This window comes from Molossus molossus, unplaced genomic scaffold (genome assembly GCF_014108415.1).
Source record: "Molossus molossus isolate mMolMol1 unplaced genomic scaffold, mMolMol1.p scaffold_m16_p_12, whole genome shotgun sequence".
Taxonomy (NCBI): Eukaryota; Metazoa; Chordata; class Mammalia; order Chiroptera; family Molossidae; genus Molossus; species Molossus molossus.
In genome coordinates this window covers 27435214-27456258 of record NW_023425347.1, presented here as the reverse complement: position 1 = coordinate 27456258, position 21045 = coordinate 27435214, and the positions used below count along the sequence as shown (strand labels likewise).

At 50.8% G+C, this 21045-nt stretch overlaps 1 protein-coding gene across 1 annotated transcript in view; it reads right to left on the bottom strand.

The window, feature by feature from the left end:
* Positions 1-406: 406 nt before the first annotated feature.
* The window catches only part of GFOD1 (glucose-fructose oxidoreductase domain containing 1), a 108720-nt gene continuing 88081 nt past the window's right edge, over positions 407-21045 (bottom strand). Inside the window, exon 2 of the mRNA XM_036255422.1 lies at positions 407-5056. Within this exon, the coding sequence (XP_036111315.1) occupies positions 4137-5056 (920 nt within the window). The 3' untranslated portion in view covers positions 407-4136. The remainder of the gene's footprint in view (positions 5057-21045) is intronic.

Genomic DNA, 21045 nt, shown 5'->3' with positions numbered 1-21045 from the left:
ATCTTTCATTTGTACGGTTCTTGGCAAGGATGGGGCCATAATTCAGCTGTGGGCCTTCGGGATTTCCTGAGGCCAGTCTACTTACATTTCCCCAGCACCTCTCCTAGACACAGGTCTAGCTTGGGACTCTGCTCCGCCCACTGCTGACTTTTTTTGGCCATCAAAGCCCTGAAATTTATGGGACAGAGGTCACAACATTGGAGAGCTCAGTTTTAAAAATGCATCAAAGCCCCGCATTTTAATTTGCTTTGGAGAACGGGGAGGAGGGCACCGAGAGAGCTGTGTGGTCCACAGTGTGGCTTCGCCTGCGCCAGAAGCTGGCGTGCCCGCCCTAGCAGAGAAGTGGGCGGGGGTGGGGGGAAGCACTCGGTTTCAGGGGACAGCCTTGAGTCAGGCTCCCCGGACTTCTTACAGGACAAGTGAGCCCCCCCACACACACACACTCTGCTGCTTCGAGAGGTGATGGGCTCGAGTGCTCCCACTGGAGTCTGGAGGTGCAGCCACTACCATACCTGAGTGACCGTATCAGTGACAGTGGAAAGCGGTAGCCTACTGACCTTTTCCTCCCCCTTCACAGCCCTATTTTCTGGAGCCCTCAGGAGGACCACTGCAGCGTCTGGCTCCCAGGCTACTACAGCGTTTACACCAGCAGTGGGCAGGAGTAACAGCCACATCCTGTGCGGTGGCTCTGTGCCTGGTGTGGCGATCCCAGGCTTGCTGGGCGGTGGCCAGGGCCGACAGAAAAACCGTGGTCACACTGTCTCTGCCTGATCGTTGTCACTCTGGGCAAGTTTCTCTTCCTTTCAGAGCCTCAGCTACCTCATGAGTAAAATGGGAACAATACTCAATACAAAGGGTTGTTTTTATGAATTAAATGAGATAATGTGCTTAAAACACCCTGCACACAATGGATATCAAGAAATGTTGAGGCGCAGGGAGTACGCGGGTGGCCCTCTGCGGAGGGAAGAAGGCCCTGGGAGAAGTTCATCTGGAGTGGGAGTTGGCCGAGACTACCACCAGGGTCCAGACACAGCTGACACAAAGGTATTTGCTGCAGGCAAACTAACGAGGTTCTGTGGTTCCCGCCTCACCCCTCCCATTTAAGGGAGAGGTCATGGAGAAGCTGACAGTGGTCATGGACTCTCTTTCTGCAGAGGAAAACAGAGAATCCAGAAAAGCCCAGAGCACGCCCACATGCTCTGGATGCCACGTCAGAACCCCTGGCTACTTCCTCTCAGAATTTGGGATTTGGGACTTCTGCAGGGGCAGCCAGCAGCATGAGCCAAAATTTCCAGTAGTGGAGACATCCACACAAGGATGGAACAAATCAGCAAAGGAGACGAAATGCGATGAGCCCAAAGTGGTGCCTCTACTATGCCGGCTCCTTGAAACACACTGAACAAAGTGGAAAGAGCTGGAATATGGCTGGGACTTGTCCTAGGTCAGTCAGCAGATGGTACCCAGATCCCCGAGAGCACTCCTAGGTGCTGGGCTTGGTTTCAGCAAGCTCTGTTGAAAGCTTGAGCTTTTAGCCTCCTACTGCAGTCGAGTCTCTGCAAGTGGTAGGAGGGGAGCAAAGGGAGTAGTAAAGACCCATTTACTGTCATTCTTGATTTTAAAAAATGAACTCTCTCAGTCCTTTCTCCCTCTCATTCCTGCATCTACCTACTACATGCATGTCAGTAGATAAGATTTAAGTACACTAACTAAAATAATTTTCATGCTTTTTAAAAGAATATATATTCTTTCTATATATCCCAACCTCAAAGAAGAATTTTTGTTTTAGACACTGAATATTTATCACAGAGCTCAGAAGCCTTTTGGGGGGAAATAACTCCTAAGTATTTTGGTTAAGTACAGAAACTTAAAATTGAAACCCCAGGAAAATCCCTACTTAGATTATAAATGACTTAGAAAAATGACCCATAGAGTCATCTAGTTTCCTTTTCCTTCACCCTTAAGCACAGCTTTCCAGGCTAGCTAGGGGGAAAATTGTTCTACTCAGTTTCCACAAAAGCTATCCAGAGGGCAGTTTAGGAGAACCTGAACCAAAACGGTCCATGGCATGGCCCTCTGCTCAAATTACTGCTGGGAGACTTCCATTCTACCAAGTCTCTAGTTTTGAACTGATAACTACAAAAGCTTGACATTTCATCATGAAGTCTGAAAACGGATCAGGGACTATAATGCACCGCGGACAGTTTCAGCTGACTAACCTTACCATGCTGGAGTAAGGGCCCCGAAGTAGGGCGATGTCTCCAGGAAGGCACACCGTACTCCTCTGCTGGAAAACGACCACCACAGCCATGATGTTTGCACACCCACACTGCACCCGTGGGCAGCCAGGCTACACCCGTGGGCAGCCGGGCTACACCGTAGATGGACCCTGGGAGGAGAATGGTGGATGCAACTGATGGTTTGTTTCCAGGGACTGCCTACTCAGAGCCTGGGGGTGGCCTCTCCCTTTAAATTTCCTTCTGGTTCCACTCCATGTGAAAGGAAGTCTAAACCTTAGTTGTGTGAGCTGCGAACAAAAGTTATGCAGACTTGTAAGTCCTGGTTTCTACAGCCAACCTTGACATGCCTTCTGTGGGATGAAGGACTAAGAAAAGATAAAAGGATAATTCCCCCATTTTCAAAATGTATTTGACTTGATCTTTCTTAAGAGCCATTTTAGTAATACTTGGTGGCAGTTACAAACCCATGTGTGTGTGTGTGTGTGTGGGTGTCTCAGGTTGTTCCCCTCCGCTGCCTGCTCTGAGCCTGCAGTTTGCCGTCTCCAGTAAAAGCTCTGTACGCAGAGGGTGACATGACAGACAAGAGACCAAGGAGTAGAAGAATGTTTTTTCCACCATCAGCTTCTCAACCCTACATGAAGATAAACCTGAGAGAGCTCTAAAACCCCATTTTTGAAACACTAAAAATTATGTTCCTTGTCCTTTTTTGTTTTGTTTAACACCTATTAAAATCTTTTCAGGTATCAGAATCATGAAAGGAAAGGTCAAAGCTAGGGAAAAGAGCCTTGACTTTTTTTAAAAGGAAGAGGATTATATCTGAATGGAACTGAAGACTTCCCTTTTACATCATCCATCCACAAAGCTGCACGAAACTCCTACAGCCCTTCCCCAGCTGGGCAGGAGACAGGAGTTGGAGCACAAAGCAAGCCCAGGGCCGGCTCATTTTCCCCTGTGCTGGGAACTCCCACTGCGGTACTGGGGCACACAGCGGCCCCGTTCTTGAGGCAGCAGATGAGCTTGGAGTCAGACCCACAGCTCCTGCTGCCTCCTGGGCCCCACTGGGGAGCCAGGAGAAAGGACGGCTTCGCACTGAATCCCGCTTGCACTCAATGCTACTCCACCGGAAGTGGTTATAGGATGGCTTCTTGCAGTTGTTTAATTGCTGGCAAATTCAAAGACGTTATTCTCTGCCTCATCTATGTCCATGCAGGGTGTGTTCTTGCTCTCTCCGCCTCCTGTTCCAGGCACTCCCTTCCCACCTCAGGCCAGGTGAAGGGCAGTGGACCCATTAGGGAGACACTCTCTCCCACTTCCTATCGACCAAGAAAGCTGCACTTTGCTGCCAAGTACTTTTTCCTTCACACACTTACAGTGGATTCCTAGAATTTGAACTTTCTCAGTAACCCATTGCACCCCCACCTTTCCCCAGGCTAGCAGGCTTGTGTAGACATGTGAGGATGTGCCTTATCCTACTAGTTTTGGGGGAGGGGGATGGGATAGGGAGCCTGCACCAGCTGAGCTTGACCTCACAGGAGCATTTGGCTTGCAAAGAAGCCAAGGTGTGGGGAGTGGACGAGATGAGGAAAGCCACCCCTCCTTGCTCCTCACAGTAAAGGGCAGCAGAGGCAGCTAAACCTCCTCCCTCTCGTGCAAATGCCCAGCAGGGCTGATCTCAGGAAGGCAGACCCTCTGAACACTCCCAGGCTATTTACTCAGCATCCTAACAGTCTTGTTTGGGGCCCTTCATCTGGGCTGGGGTTCACCCCCCCAAATGCCATTTATTCCCATTGTCCTTCCACCTCCCCACTTCCCCATCCCCACACTCCTGGAGGCCACCTCTCCGCAATGCCTTTCCCCGACTCTGGACCCCACACAGAAGGCCTAAGTCCCCAGTCTATGCTAACAGTACAGGGACATCCTGCTCCTGCGCATGGCCTCGCTGATCAGGTAGGCGGGGCTCAGCTCCGGCTCCTCCGTCATAATGGCAATGTTCTGCCACTCGCCCGTCCGGCTGGACCTCTTGATGGTGTCTACCACGCACAGGGCATACAAGCAGTCGTCGAAGGTGGCGGCCATGGTGAGCGGCCGGCCGTCCCACGTGCGCCGGTCATCCTGGTCCTGGAAGGCCTGGCGCACAGCCTGCATCATCTTGATGGTGCCACGCAGGTAGGGCGAGGGGATGTCACTGAAGGCCTTCTCGGGCAGCAGGGAGTTGCTGACAGGTGTGGAGTCCTGCAGAAGCAGCTCCTGCTCCGGGGAGCTATTGCGCTGCCCGTACAGGTCCGTGCCCACCGCCAGAAGGCGCCCGGCTGAGCCCACCACAGTCACATCCTGCTTGAACTCACCGGGCACGTTGAAGTTGAGGGTGACAGTGCAGCACACCCCACCCTCCAGCACCATCTGGAAGGTGCAGAAGTCGTCGCTGGTGATCTGGCGGATGCCCTTGATGTGGTCGGTCTGCTTCACGAAGGTCTTGAGCAGCCCGTGGACCTTGACGGCCTTCTGGCCGGTGAGGAAGGTGAGCAGGTCGATGATGTAGGTGCCCACCGAGTGCAGGCCGCCCCCGCCCATCAGGTCGTCGCAGCTCCAGTTGTACTTCTTGCCCAGCAGGCTGCCACTGTGCACCTGCACCTCGCACACCAGCAGCTCGCCCACGTAGCCCTCCTCGATGAGCTGCTTCATGCGCACGAAGGACGGCAGGAAGCGCAGCACATTGCCCATGATGCTCATGAGCTTGGGGTAGTAGTGGGCGGCGGACATCATGCGGAAGGCGTCCAGCGGCGTGGCTGTGCGGTCGCAGATGACGTTCTTGCCGATGCCTGCGGGCAGGAGGAAAAATAGCAGATCAGGGCCTGGATGCGGAGGGAGCGGTAGGGGGCGCTGTAGCCCCCAGACATTAATTCTTGGAGTGGGAACCAGACCGGATAGGATATCCTTATTACATGAAATAATTTATAACACTTTTTATTTATGCAAAAATAATATAGTCTATATATTTCAATATTCTATATATTTATTAAATAGCTAAGTTAATTACTTAATTTTAGTATAAACCATCAGCATCAATTTAAATATTTTAATATTTTAAATAGCCTATATTTTAGAAATATTTAAAATATAATACCTCATTTAGTATCTTATGTAAGTTTAATATTTTCTATACAAATGTTACTTGTAAAATATATTTATTTATTTATTTATTTATTTATTTTTTATCCTCACCCGAGGATATTTCTCCATTTTTTGTACAGATAGAGTGGGAGGGAGAGAGAGAGAGAGAAACATCGACGTGAAGGGACACATCGAGTGGCTGCCACCCGCACGACCAACCAGGGCCGGGGACAAACTGCAACCGAAGTACGTGCCCTTAGCGGGAACCGAACCCGGGTCTCTCCGGACCGCAGGCCGACGCTCTAACCGCTGAGCCAAACTGGCCAGGGCTATATTTAAAATATTTAAATATAAAATATGAGCTCTATTAAAGTATGCAATGTAATCTTTTTACATTTAATATGAATTATGTTGTATTAAAATTATATTACATATGAAATGCTTTAAGTTGTATTCTTTATGTAAAATAAAATTTTATTTAAAATGTATTGTTAAAAATATCACATGTGGAGAAAAGAGTAGTTTCTCTATCTGGACAAAACCAGAATAGATAAGCTTAAAGCAAGGCCAAGGTCATTCTTTTTAAGTATGAGAAAGAATTTCTTAATGATATCCTTCAAAGGCTTAAGCTTTTAGCTGTCTCCTCCACAACCACCAACAAAGGATTATCCTTTGAATGTCATCTTGCTTGTTTACTTTGTGTTATGGTAGAGCTGGCAGTGGTCACAGACGTGTTCGTTTACCGTTTCCTGCCCCCTTCCCCGGCAGGGCAGATAGTATCTGAGGGGTGGGCAGAGGCTGGTTCCTCCCTCTGCCATCTGTCTCATGGTGGGTTTAGTGCTTTTAACCAGTGGAGCTGAGGCCAAATAAGAATGAGGCTGTGTGATGACTGGAATGAGTGCCTAAATCACAGGTAGATGCGAGCCCTGCAGGACTCCAGACTGAGGGTTCTGGGTGTGGAGAAAACAAAGGGCCAGAGGAAGAGAGTAACGGGAAGGACAAAGGGATTTATTCCGCAGAAGCCAAGAGTCGGGAAGAAAAACAACTCAGTGAACCTGGGGAAACAGCCAACTGGAATTCAAAATAACACAACAATAAGAGAATTATACAAATTTTGTTAGCATGTCAGACGAAAGAATGCTGGGTGAAAAGACATGGGGAGCTTCTGAGTCAGGGCACATGGCTGCCTGCGGCAGGGCTCTGTCATCCAGTCATGCTCTGCACACAGACCCTCTAATGGGGACCTGGACTCTCCAACCACAGACACGGGAGATGCCACAGGGCATTGGGGTGATGAGACACACAAACCCATCCCAGATGTCCTGACTGGGCGCCCAATTGGATAAAATCCATGAGACTGCACCACAAGCTAAGCTGAGATGGGATTCTGTGGACACTTGGACGAGGCCACAGCCTGGCACATCACATGGCTCTCGTTTTCCCATTGGAAGAAACAGTCAAACAACAGACACAGAACAGAGTGTAGAAATAAATACAGTCAGTGGCTATCCATTTCAATGTGCACATCTAATGCTGGCCCTGGGTGAAAGGCCCGGAGGGTACACAGTGACCACAGCTCCTTAGCAGGAAAGCAGATGGTTTTCCTGATGACCATGAATGAGCAATAAGAAGCACCCTTAACTTCCAGCAACCAGGCCCCAGCAGAGCGGCGAGGAGACAGTGGTCTAGGTTACCAGGAGGGCCACGCACCTGCATAGCCCAATGTTCTGAAAACACAATCCTGTAGGCATTAGGCTTATGTAACACCAGCTCAGGCGGGCAGGAGCAGATTAACATGTAAACTAATTGGTAGGTCACATGTAAACTGCAGGGACAGGTGACAGATGCTGCAAAAATCTACCTCATACCAGTTGGGTACAGGCTGTGCTGTGGCCTCTCCTGTACCCTACTTCAGTGTCCCCAAAACCAGGACCCCTGACTGCCATCTCTTTGTTACATACACTGTATTGGTCATATTAATGGCACATGAAACAATGTTTATCTTATTTCTGTTATAAAACTATAAAATAAAATAGTGAAAATAAAACATAAATTGAACATTTAAATTCATGCCCTCTCCCCAGAAACAATCATTGGATGGGTAATTCTTTGCAGCTCTGTAGATGAAAAGATTCTGATGAAAGCTAGACTCCCTCTCTAGAAAAGGCAATATGAACATACACACAAAACTGCCCCATTCCGAACTCACACATGGCTCCCCCAAGGTTCCGAGGCGCTTTATGTATGTTGTTGGTTTCACACTACACAATAAAGGTGATAAAGGCTGGGTCTTCCACGGTGCCCACAGCACCTAGTGGTGTGTCCTGCGGTTTGCAGGAATGCAGCGAGCGTTGATGCTCGGCTTCACCTCTCTGCCCAGTCTTCTGCAGCATCCACACTTTATAGATAGCTCTCAGCAACATCTTAACTTACAGCATCTTCAAAAGTCAAAAGCGTCTTCTAGGAATCTATCATAAAGAAATAATCTAAAACGTAAGCACAGCTTCTTGCCCAGAGATGCTTCTCATACATTATTTATTAAAGCAAAAAGCTGTGAAAATGCAAATGCCCAAAGCTAGAAGAATGGGTAACTACACTGTAGTGCAGCCACATAATGGAATGTCATGCAGCCACTGAAAATGATGCTTATAGAGACTGTTTAATGGCAAGCAAGATGATTATGATGTCATGTTAAGTGAAAAGGGCTCCATTCATACACAATGCCATGATCTCAACTCCCTCTCTGAAAGACAAAAGAAAAGAAAAGAACTTGGACGGACTACCTCCAAATGTTTACAGTGGTTAATTGATTAGTAAGATTGTGACTGATTTTTATTTTCTTCACTACATTTTTCTACCTTGTCTAAGTTTCTACTTTTCTAGTCAGAGAAAAACAAATTTTCTTTTGTAAGCCCAAAAAAGACACGAAGACCTGTGAAGGACAGGTTCACACAATGGTAGGACCCTCCAAAGCCAAGGATGGGCAGGCAGGTCCCAGAGCTAACGGACCTGTCCCGGTACCTGTGCCCCAGCGAGCGAGTACAAGTGCCATGGACCCTGAACTCTGTCTGTTTCAGAGGCTCGGACGTGGCCAGGTCTTCTTGCGCCAATTCCTCAGGACTCTTCATGATCCTGGTGAAAGCTGTGTTCTCTCTCCGGAAGATGCAACTCCAACGTACATATAAAACTTCACCCACATGCCAAGCCCATGCACGAACACCCCCAGACTCTGAGGAACAGGAATCTCCATCGCAAAGTGTTGATCACTTCTTGAAACCTTTATGACATATTGTTAAAAATAGGAGAATGCTTCCAGTTTTAAAAGAACCGAAAATGCAGAGCTAGCAGACCCTGCACAGATGGGTAAAGCAGAGATTGTTTTCTCTCCGTTCTGGAGAGTCTTACCTCAACCCTACCTCTGGGTGAGACTTCTGCAAAGCCCACTCTGGCGCCCACAAGGTCCTAAGATTCTCCTTCCCAGCTTTTCATTACCCAGATTTGCCCTACCAAAACTCCAAGGTTCTCGGCAGCTTATCAAGAGTCAAGGGCTTAGGTTAAAGAAATGCAATTCTATTCTTGCTGTTGCTTCCCCCCCTTTATTGTTTTACTTTAGCTTTACTGAGGTATAATCGACATAAAATTGTAAGATAGTTAAAGTGCACATCATGGTGACATGATATCTGTATACGTTGTGAAAGGTTTCCCACCATCTACTTAACACATCCGTCAGTCCTCATATTTCTTTCATGTGCATGTGAGAACATTTAAGTTCTACCCTCTTAGCCAATTTCAGTTACACAGTACAGTGTTATCAACTGCAATTACCATGTTTTACCACCTCAACCTTATTCATCTTAGAGCTGAAAGTTTATACTTAAAGGAATACAATTATAATTGTAGACTTCCAGTCATCAGAGTGTGTATGTGTGTATGCATGTGCACTCGCGTGCACACATTAGTGTGATTCACAGCATTTCCCTTACCCCTAAAGTTACATACAATGTAACGGGAACTTGCATTGTCTCGACAGAGGGTTGACATACCCCAGAATCCTGGGTGTGGCAGATGCCATTGAATACAGGCAGAATTTCTCCCAAAGAAAGCAGATAGGTGGTACCTGCCTCCCAATCGCCTCTGTCAGCCTGGGCTTTGCATTTGGCACTCCAGGAAATACTACAAGTCTCTGCTGTCTTCATGATTTTCATGTCTTTCCACATCACCTTTCTTGCCACCCGCAGAGAAAGTGCTGGAATGGGCTCTTTAGAGAAAAGCGCTCCCTCCCCGTTTTGTGGCACAAAGTCAAGGCAAACTCCTGCACTCCTCCCTAGCACATGGGTCTGACATCCCTTGGACATGAAGGTGAATAGATTCCACAGCAGAGAAGAAAGTGAAGGGCTCAGTTTCTCAGGGAGAGAAATGCAGGAAGAGGCAGAGGCCCTACGAGCCTGCCTGGAAGACAGCCATGGCCGCCTCCTAGGGAAACCCCGAGGGAGAAATACAGCCCTGGGGCCGCTCTGCACGTGCTGCGAGGAAGACCTGTGCTCCCCCGCAGGACGTCGGGGTGAGTGTGCGCAGAACACACCCCCTTTCGGTTTTGGCTTCAGACTCTTGTGGGAAGATGCCCGTCCTTCCAGAACACTGGGATCTCAGACGGTCTTAGAGAAAATCATGCCGTGGAGAATCAGGCCAAGGGACATGAACCATATGGACTCAATTTTACTCCAAATAAACAGGCAGTACAAATGGAAAGCAGGGGAAAAAACACTAAATGCTTGAGAAAAAGTGTTTTGTGTTTTGCCAAGCCCCAGACATTTTCCGAGCAGTTGGAGAGTTTCAGCAAAACCCACTGGGGCTCACGATAATGCGAAGAGACAGCGGGAGCCTTCCGGGGCTTGGGGCCCTGGCGGACGGCGGTAACCCCGCTGCTGCCCTTGCCGACTGCGAGCCGTCACACGGTCACGCCACTCTCGGCTCGCTCCACGAGGGGGCTGTCCCCGCACCCAGAAATGGATGTCTTGGAATCTTGCCACCTTTGGGACTGTGGGTGGGTGGGTGGCAGAGAACCTACCAGGACGGCCTGGGCATTCTGGGGGAGTCTTCCTAGCCCACCTCCATAGAGACCGTACCCCTTTGCATGAGAACAGAAAGCTGGTCTTTGGAGGGGGTCTCTGGGCTGGAACCAACTTTGTTTTTCAAGAACCCTCATCAGCAAATAAAGCCAGAGCTCCCTGCCTGCAAAAGGACGGCGCTCAGACCCTTCTCAGCGATGTCCTGGGGAGAATGAGGTCGATGGGAAGCTGGAGGGTAACCGTGCCGTGTGCAAGGCAGTCTGCCTGCTCTTTGTCAGGGCTTTTAAATTAAATAATTTCAGAAGGAGCTTGACTGCCCTCCTGAGATGCCTCGTGGGAAATGGAAGTTGGCTTCCTCCAAAGGCTGCTGTGTGTGTTCTCCGTAACAGAGCCGGAACACCACGGCCCTCAGCAGGAGCCCCTGCTGTCAGGACTTTCCAACCAACAGACTCCAAAGCCACCCTCCGGGCTCAGGGTCTCCGGGCTGTGGCTGAGCACCCGTCCGTATCTCCAGAGACCAGAGCATCGCTCCACCCACAGAGATCCCCCTCCAGAAGCCAGGACAAGGGGCTTCCCACTGACATGTAGGGAGAGAGACATTCTCCCTGCGGTCCCACAGAGCAGCTGTCCTTTCCTGCCCTTGATCAGGGAGGTTGGTGACCCCTGTTACCTGGAGTACGGCTGCTACCAGCCTCCTGAGGCCAGAGCCCTTGCCTGGCAGTCAGCCTGGAATTCAGAGCATCCCTCCCTGCCAGCACCTTCCCAGTGACACAGTCCTTATCTAATCTCGGGTGGAAATCTCGGGGCCAGCGCTCCTTCCCAGCAGTCCTGCGTCATTCCACCTGTGTGGACAACGGACGCCGGGCCTGCAGACGGGCTTGCCGCTGTCCCGGCCGCGTGGCAGAGCCGCACACGAAGTCCCATCAGGTACCGCTTCCTATTTCTTCCTCCCATTCACAGAAGGGAGAGAGGGCTTTCTCGACCATCCAAGCAGGGAACTCATTATCCTCACTTATAGGCCATTCCTTCAACATTTCTGTGCTGGCCGCTGGACGAAAAATGAGTAAGAAAGATGAATAGGAGCTCACAGTCTGGAAGAGGAAATGAGTGATCTGGGGAGTTAATAATTACAGGAGCTACGAGACCTAACGGGTGAGCAAGAGGTCACAGAGGAGGGCTGCTGCCGATCTGGGCAGGGTAGACAGCCTTGCTGGAGAGGTGGCATTTGAGCAGGGTTCTGAAGCACATCTGAGTTTACCTATTCCTTCAGAAGCTTTCGGTCCCATTTAAAAAATGGTGTTTAACCCAGGACCTGAGACGCTGCTAAACTTGGACTATTTACAAAAATTGCAGGTATACATCCTGATGCTCAAATTTCTGAGGCAGAGGTTCATTCGTCTTAAAAGTCTATGACTTAAAGCAGATCAAGCAGAATTAGCATCTAGGGCGAAGAAAGAGCTAAGTATCTACGCGAACGGGTATTTATCACAGCTCCTTCCCTGCACCCTGAGATGCAGGACGACTGGCCAGTGTCACTCACTTCACTGCAACACTCCATAGTCCAGGTCTCTCTCTTCCTGTCCCCACCCCTTCTGGGTCTCCCCCCTCCCCCCCACACATGTGTTTCCCTTCAGCTTTACTGTCCTCCTAAGATCCTGGGAAGTGGCAGTATCAGTAGGGGTGGCGCGTCTGATCCCCACTCTGTGCCCTCTGGGTCTTCTTCCATATAACTTGGGAGGAAAGCCCCTTTGGAGAAATCCCTCATCCTCAATTCCCTGAGATCCCCTGATGAACTTTCCGACTCAAATCATGAATCCGATCTCTTCACAATAACAACATAACTTAAAAGAACAACCACTTTTTGAACATTTGACTTTGTGCCCGGAAAGGCTGAGTGTTTTACATGCGGTTTCACTGTTCAGTGTACACAACCTCACGAGGCAGGTACCGATATCTGCCCAGCTCCCAGACGTGGACGCTGAGCCTCTGAGCGGGTAAGCCGCGTGCCCGCAGCGGGACGACCCGAAGAGTAGTGGGGCTGGGGCTTGAACTGCGGCTCCAGAGCAGGCCTGGTCTTAACTCTGCACACCTACTGCCTTCTGGCCACCCTCATCCTGAGGCTGGCTAGGTCATTCTCTGCACCACATCTGAATTGTATACAACACCCAGAGACGGCATGCGTCTCCCTGGTATCTGCTGCCATGCTTTTTTTTTGGTTAATCCTCTCTGAGAGGATTTCCATTAATTTTTAGATAGAGTGGAAGGGAGGGAGAGAGAGAGAAACATTGATGTGTGAGAGAGACACTTCAGTTGGTTGCCTCCCACACGACACAACAGGGACCAGGTATGTGCCCTAGACTGGAAATCGAACCACAACCCTTTGGTCTGAGGGTCGATGCTCTAACCGCTGAGCTAAACCTGCCAGGCCTCAAGTGCTTTTCAAGTAGCCAACCCACCCTTAGGCCAGCTTCCATCCCACCAAGACTTTTTGTGGCCTTCCCCGACTGCTCAAGCCTGTTGTCTGAGCCCCCTTTTGCACAGAAATCCGTGTCAGGGGCTAATGTTCTCAGATGGCTTCATGTGCCTTAGTACCATGTAGGCATTGAGCTCACAACGTCTGTCACAGGGACAGTAGTCCGGAAACATTTCTCATTTTCAGTTTCCTCGCTGGTGCCTCCCACACATCCCCATCACCATGGCTCACACCTGTTGAGAAGGAGAAGATGAGGCCTGCTCCTCCCAGCCTGGGCATCCCCAGGAGAGAAAAGAAAGGCTGGCCACCTCTAGCCCAGGGGAGGCTGGAAATAGAAGCTTAGAAACAGCAGGTAGGCATCTGGGAGCCAGAGGCCTTCCAGGCCAGTGGCCAGCTTCCCAGGTAGGTGCCTGAGGCAGCCCTGCCTGCCTGTGAGGTGGCACATTAAACCCAAGTGTGAGGGCGGGGAGGTGGTGAGAGCCCATGGGAGAGCAGAGGCCTGAGGTTGGATGCACTCACTACAGAGGCCAGGGACTTGGGGACAGAGAAATGGCCAGGACTGTGGGCCTCATCAGTTGACTCCTATGTTGGTCCCAAATAGCCAAATGACACTGAGTGGTCATTATTCTGGGGAAGGCATAAAATAACCCCTTTTGAGCCTGCACGTCCATTCCACACCAGGACAAGCCAAGATTCAGAGGACACCACTGGGATCCAGGGAACACTGCCAGTCACAGAAGCCACACTCTCTCCATGGAAACAGCCACCTTCGGCAGTGGAGGGGTGCAAAGGGCAAAACGCTGGACAGATGGGCCACCGGAGTCATCTAAAAGAGACCGAGCTACTTAAAAGGAAATGTGAACAACTGGGTTGGGTGAGATTACCAGAGTGGACTCTAATTCCATTCCCTGCCTGCCCACTACAGACAGGGGCCTGGAATGGTGATCAGATTGGCTGGGGAGAAATTTAAAAATCTGTACTTTCTCTTCCTAAGGGAGTGTGAATTCTCATCACACATCCACAAGGGCGGGAGCCTTGTGTTACCTCCCAAAGCCCCCACACAGGCCCCGACAAAACCTCGGTACCTAGTTGTCGATTGCAAGTCAACACTTTAGGGGTAAACATTATCCTCACTGTGCATATAGCATGAAAGACAAAAGAATTTCTTTGAACTAGGCAACCTCTAGGGGGAAAAAAAGGTAGGAAACTCTCCATGCAAGAGTGGCTATGCTTCAGTGAAGGGATCATAGGTATATTACCTAGCAGATGTATCAAGTCAGGAGGATATTTCACACGGCCTAAGTTTTGGCCTCTCTTAAAAAATGGGAAGATTCAGAAACATTGGGTTTCTTCCCTCAGAGTCTCCACATGACAACTGTGGGTTGTAGTTGAATAGGGGCCTCCACGGTTAGGTGACCACGGGTGTGCCACAGTCCCCACCCATCCCTATTGCCTGGCTGTATCAGTTTCCTATTGCTCCATAGCAACGACCACAAGCGTAGCAGCTCGACGTAACACCCACTTACTATCTCTGAGTTCTCTAGCTCAGAAGCCCAGGCGGGCCCTGCGGGGTCTCTGCTTAGAGTTTCACAAAGCCACTCTGGGACAGAATGTGCTTCTAAGTTCACAATTCGGGTCCTTGGGGCTGGTTGTTCGGAGGTCCTCTCTGGCTGTCTAGCTTCGGGAAGCACCTGCACCCCACATGTGCTAGTCCACGTTTGGGCCAGCAACAGCAAGTGGAAGCCAGTTCTTCTTGGGCTCGGAATCTCTCTGACTTCCTCTTTCCCCACCAGCTAGAGAGAGCTCTGTCTTCAAAGGCTTCTGTGGTTAGATTGGGCCCACCCAGATCATCTCCCTTTTGCCATGTGACTAATCAGTGGAGTGCCCCCAGGGGGCGCGAGCTCCAGAGAGCCCGCGGGGGAATTCTCAAGTACTCTGCCAACAGAGTGCCTCAGACAGGTGGAGACATTCCTTTCCACCTCCCTCTGGCTCTATGTTCTTTCAGCAGTTTTCACTCCGACTGAAAGAATCAGTGAGGCGCTCCTCACTTTTAAAAACCTATTAACAGTCTCCTTGTTACCACAGAGACCGTGTCCCCAGCTCAGGGCTCCCAGTAGACGGTGGTGAGAGGAAGAGTATAGGGGCAGAAACAGGGCACGAGGAAAGGCCGAACGTCTGTATCCGTGAGGTGCCACTGGGCTTCCCCTCCGCTCGTGAAGCATCACAGCGGCACCATTATCCCCACTTGTCCGGAGTAGGAAACTGAGGCTGAGAGATCACGGGTGCCCGGGATCATAGACACGGGGCAGGTTCCCCATGGCTGCAAACTCAGGTCTGTGGTCCCAAAGCCCTGCGTTTTCCACCTGCCGTCTAGGGAACGAATTGCTACCGTGGAAGGGCGGGAGCAGGATGACATGACTGAGCCCCAGCACTACCAGGCACGTTCCTCAAAGAAGCGCCAAACCGCTTGGGCCCCACCGGCCCCCAGCCGAGTTGAGAAGCGATTTGGGGAGGCAAAGGAGGGAGGGCAAGGCTAGTTAGGGTGTGCTAGGGAGAAGAGCTGGAGAGCAAGAGGGCGGGAGGAGCCTCCACGGGGGAGGACCAGAGTGGCTGTTGTCCTCGGAAGGCAGATGTCTCCACGGCTCCGGCAGAGAACTGGCCAGAGCAACTGAAAGAATCTTATCAGAAGGCGGCTGGGCTCCCACAGATGAATAAAGGAAGCCCTGCAAAGGCTCCAGCCTTCTGCACACAAGCGCTGCAGCCTGGGCCCAAGGAGCCGGGCAGCAGAGCCTGGCCGCACACTTCACCCCTAGGAAGCAGTGTGCCAGCTGCAGAGCCATGGGGGCCACCCCCACGAGCCTCCCCAGTGTAGCCCGGGAAAGCCGGTTCTTAGAATAAACACCTTGGGCCCTGGCCCATTTGGCTCAGCGGTTAGAGCGTCGGCCTGCAGTCCAGACAGACCCGGGTTCGGTTCCCGCTAAGGGCACATACCTCGGTCGCAGTTTGTCCCCGGCCCTGGTTGGGTCGTGCGGGTGGCAGCCACTCGATGTGTCCCTTTCACATCGATGTTTCTCTCTCTCTCTCTCTCCCTCCCACTCTATCTGAACAAACAATGGAAAAATGTCCTTGGATAAGGATAAAAAAATAATAATAAAAATTTTTTTAAAAAACAATAAACACCTCGGTGCGGCCAAAACCTGCCCAGGAAAGGAAAGCAGCCCAAAGCTCCATGCTTCCTCCCCAGGAAACAATGGCGCCCCCCCCCCCCCCCCCAGCCAGAGCAGAGGGAAAAGACATCTGCGCGACAGTCTTCCATCCGAAAGCGCGGCGTTCCTGCTGATGCAGCCAGACGACAGCAATAAAGCACAGGCAGCAGGAAACCAGATCCCGGGCTCCTGGGTGATCAGGGTAATCAGTAACAAGCCACTTCCCAAAGCACTTTCACCTACATCATCTGCACAATTTAGACCAAGTCTGTGATAAGTGTGGGGAGTGCTGGGAAGGCGGTGACGGTGAGAAACAGGGAACCTGGAATTAGGTGTCCGTGTGTGTTTGAGGCGTGTAATGGAGATGGGTAATTTGCAGGGGACACGCACACCGAATCTCCTGGTCCTATCAGGGAAACTCCCCACCCTGAAGAGGGAGAGCTTCTTCCCACCGTGGAAGCCAAGCCAGGGGCTTGCTTTCCCAGCAGCCTTTGCAGCGAAGGCATGGGCACACATCTGGCTTTGGCCAACCAGGGGTACCACCTGGGCCTGGCACACAGGGAGGGAGGGAGGTGGAGAGCCCAGGGTGGCAGAGGGGACTCCCGGCAGCACCCAGCTTCCCAGGACTGTGGTGTAGTGATGCCACCAATGGCGCCTGCGGTCCAGCGTCAGCACTATGGTAGGGACGGGACGTGTGCACGTCGACCAGGTTCCCTGGTGAGACATGGGCTGTGATTCCAGCTGCTGAACCTTCCTTTGTTCCTCTTGTTTTCCAAGTCTACTTCCCCAGCCTGCCTAACATTTTATGATGAACTAATGTCCTTTCAAAAAATTCCAGCCCTGCTGGTGTGGCTCAGTGGCTGAGCATCAACCCATGCACCAAGAGGTCACCGGTTTGATTCCCGGTCAGGGCACATGCCCATGCTGTGAGCCAAATCCCCAGTGGGGGGTATGCAGGAGGCGGCTGATTGATGTTATGCTGTCACATGGATGCTTCTCTCTCTCTCTCTCCCTCTCCTTTCCTCTCTCTATAAAAATCACAATTCCCCCCCCCCCCCCCAAGGACATTTTTGCATTTATCTTCAGATAGAGTAGGAGGGAGGGAGGAAGAGAGAGAAACCTCGATGTGAGAGAGACACATCGACTGGTTGCCATCCACATGACCCCAACCGGGGCCGGGGAGAAACCAGAACCAAGGTATATGCCCCTAGTGGGAACTGAATCTAGGACTCTCCGGTCCACAGGCCGATGCTCTAACCACTTAGCCAAACTGGCCAGGGCCACTAAAATACTCTTTAAAAAAAAATCCATTGTGCTAAAATCAGCCAGTTCATTTCTTTTGTTGGCAATTCAAATGCTTCTCTAGGAAAAGAAGTTTGCAAGCATCTGGACCCTCTCTGAAAGGCCTGCTTTGGGCAATGAGGAACTGCTGAGTGCCCATTAATACAGCAGCCCAGGGTCCAGCGGGATTTATCGGAAAGGGAAGTAGAAGGAGGCTGGGGGTCGGGGACTGACGTTCTGATTCCGGCATGTGGAATTGTGTGACCCGAGCCATCTGACGTGGAGGAAGCTTAGATGACTTATCTATACAATTGGAATAACACCTTCAAAGGCTGCTTTGAGGTTGAAATGACATATAGCTACTGTCCCGACACATGAAACGTGCTCAGGAGTGTCTGCAGAAGTCAGTAACAATCCAAATAAAACCTACTCACGTCAGCTCTCAGAGCTACAGAATTCTAAACAAGTGGGGGCCGGGGAGGGGAGGGCAGGGAGCATGGTGAATGGGCAAGGGAGCAACACTCGAAATCCAAATGGCATCTAAATCTGGCTTTGCCACTGATTCAATGTGCAAAATCCATCTGTGAAACAGGGCTGATCTCTGGCCCTGCAGCTTTATAAGACTGCTGAGAGGAGAAATGAGTAGTACATAGAAAGTCTGCTGGAAGGCATAAGCCTGTTGCAAGAGCAAAGTCACTGAGAGATGCAAGACCAAAACGAAATAAATCAACTTAAAAGCCAAACCTACTGCAGTGCTGTCTCATGAATGAAAACAATGCAGAACCCAGAGGTCCTGGTCTGGTTGCAACCCAGACCAGGACCTCTGGGTTGCTGATTCACGACACCCCCAGGCTGGGGCTTCTGCCGGCATTATTGTGTCGAGCAGCAACGAGAGGCCAAGCTGGGCAAAGCTGAGGCAAAGGCAGGCATAAACATTTAGCTGGGCACCTTATCAGCTGCTCCTAGTAAACAGCGGAAGCTCAGCTAGTGATGGAGGCTGCAAATTAGAACTTCTTTCCTGAGAAGCAAACCTCACCCTTGGTTGCCACTGATATTTTGACAGATCTGTGCTACCATCATCACTGGAATGAGGATCCCGTCACAGACCTCAGAACCTGAGGAATGGGCAAGATGTGGGGGGCGGAGGAAGGGGGAGCTGTGCGTGCTGGAGGGGGTGCTTACAGAGCACCTAACTGAACACAGAGATCCAGGCTTCCCAGAGCAGCCCAGAAGCCAGTGATTTCTTCCCTCCTCCAGCCTCTTCTCTTAAAGAGACAGTGCTCAGTTTTTCATCTTGGGACCAGCTGACAACAGCCTGTCCTGAGCATGAAGGCTTCAGCAAGCCCAGTCATCCAGGCAGAAAGGACACTGACCCAAGCAACTGCCCCAGGTGCTGGCTAGGATGAGTCTTGAGTCTTTTGGAGTTTTTTTGTTTTATGGGGTTTTTGTTTGTCTTTGCAAAAATCTGCAAACAATGCAGACTCTTTTTAAAGGAAGAAACCTAGTTGTCAGGAACGCCCAGAGAACTGGACCCAGTGGGTCTGCGGCTGCCCCAGCAACACCAGTTGAAAGCCCATGGCCTGCTTGGTGAGGTCAAGTGGCAGCAGCCCCATTTCACAGGTGAGGAAATGGTAGGGTTAAGTCCCAATGCCTTCTCCTCCACTCTGTACTGTGAGGCCCTAAAGGAGGCAGGAGACTGGCACACGGGTGGGTGAAGTCTCTGAAGGCACCAGCTCCTGGGGAAAGAGCCCCAACTCCCTGTCCATCCTGACGGTGCTCCTGCAGGAAGGGACTCTCCCCGACCCCCAGGAGAGGACTGCACGGCCGCAGCGCCGGAACAAGTCTGGCCCGGGGCTCCTGAACACCTGCTCACTCATCAGACTTGCACAGGACTCGGGTGGAGATGCCCAGATGTCTCAGACCCAGTGATGCCCTAAAGGTGTGCCGGATACAGACAGACAAGGACGATTTGCTCTCTTCCACAGTGGGGAGGGGTGCTGGGGCGCCTGGGGCCGTCTGACTGGTCTCCGCCCTCCGTGAGCAGCTCCTCATTCAGCCTTTCGGGCCCTCACAGCGGAGGCCGGCCTCTGCCAAGGGGCCTCACTATTGCTTGTCCCTTTGCCTCCTGGCAGGGAGCCATCCTCCACCTTCGCCCTCACCCACCCTCCTTGAATTAACACCTCTTCCTGAGAAAAACCCAGCAAGCTCCATCACACTTAAGTCTAACCCAAGAATAAGAATACTAGACCTAACACTAATGAGTGAAGCACCTGGCAAAGTTGCACTTTTGAATCCTCCCGATACCCTGGGAGGTCACTGTCATTCTCATTTCACAAACCATGAAGCCAGACCCTCCAGAGTCCATGCCTCACGCAAACCCACATACTGCGGCTCCCTGTATCTGCGGCTCATCTTAAACAATATGTTGCCATTCTAAATGCAATTCGACAGGCAGTAAAACATGTTTGCAAAAGAATCCAATTGAGATCACAGATGTTCCTGTAACCTTGGATTTGTTCCACAAACATGCATCAAGGGACTACTTGAGAAGAAATGGGACAGGGTGCCCCAGCCTCCTCCTGATCTTGTACTTCCCGCTACTGGTTTCTGTGCTTTAGAACCTTGGTTCCCAGCCTGAATGCCCGGGCACCCAAGGCGTCCAGGGTCCACAGCAAACTCCCAGGGGCATTTTACATTTTTGTGGAAACAAAAGCCCTGGCCGGTTTGGCTCAGCAGTTAGAGCATCGGCATGCAGACTGAAGGGTCGTGGGTTTGATTCCGGTCAAGGGCATGTACCTCGGTTGCAGTTCAGTCCCCGGCCGTGGTCGGGGTCGTGCAGGAAGCAACCTGTTGATGTCTCCTCCCCACCCCCACCCCAACTCTATTTGAAGATATGGAAAAAAGTATCCTCGGGTAAGGATTAAAAATAATAATAATAATACAATAAAGACAGGAGTCACCTTTATACTGGTAAATACTTTGGTTTCCCCTCAACATAGTACTTGGTTTGCTGTAGACACTTTCCTAGTACTTATTCACAGTTCATAATAAAAGACGGAACCTGTCCACAAGAAGCCCTTGAAGGTCCACAGAGGTCCAGTGAGGTGTAAGTGATCATGAAGACTACTGACACTTTGGCTCACAGGTCCCACCAGTGGGGGTCAGAGGTGTGTAAGGCACCTTCTCGATACACTTTTCTGAGCTCTCTGAGGCAAAGTAATATAATTAACTGCCTCTTCAGGGTTTTGCAGGGGGACTCACTGAGATGTAATACAACTCCGGCCGCAAAGGGGTCTGGGAAATGTCGGATTCTTAACACTGTAGCTTCAGGCTTGGTTGACTACCCAGAAAACCAGAATGCCACCCAAAGATACATGGCATGCCCCAGGAAAGAGGTTAATAAACGTACAGAGTGTGGGTAACTGCCTGAGGTTATCTGTTAACTTAGAAATGCACTGTTCTTTCTGGAGGTCTACAGGACTACCCACCATGCGCTTTTACTATCAACCCCCTATAAGAAAGAGACCGTGTCCTGGAGGGTGTGGATAATCCCAGCCAGCCACCCCTGGGAGCAGCTGCCTCGCTGTATGTAAGTCTGTCCTAGTGAAGCTCTTATGAATGTGAATCAGGCTAGGTATCCATTCTGAATTAATCCTGAAAGTAGACTT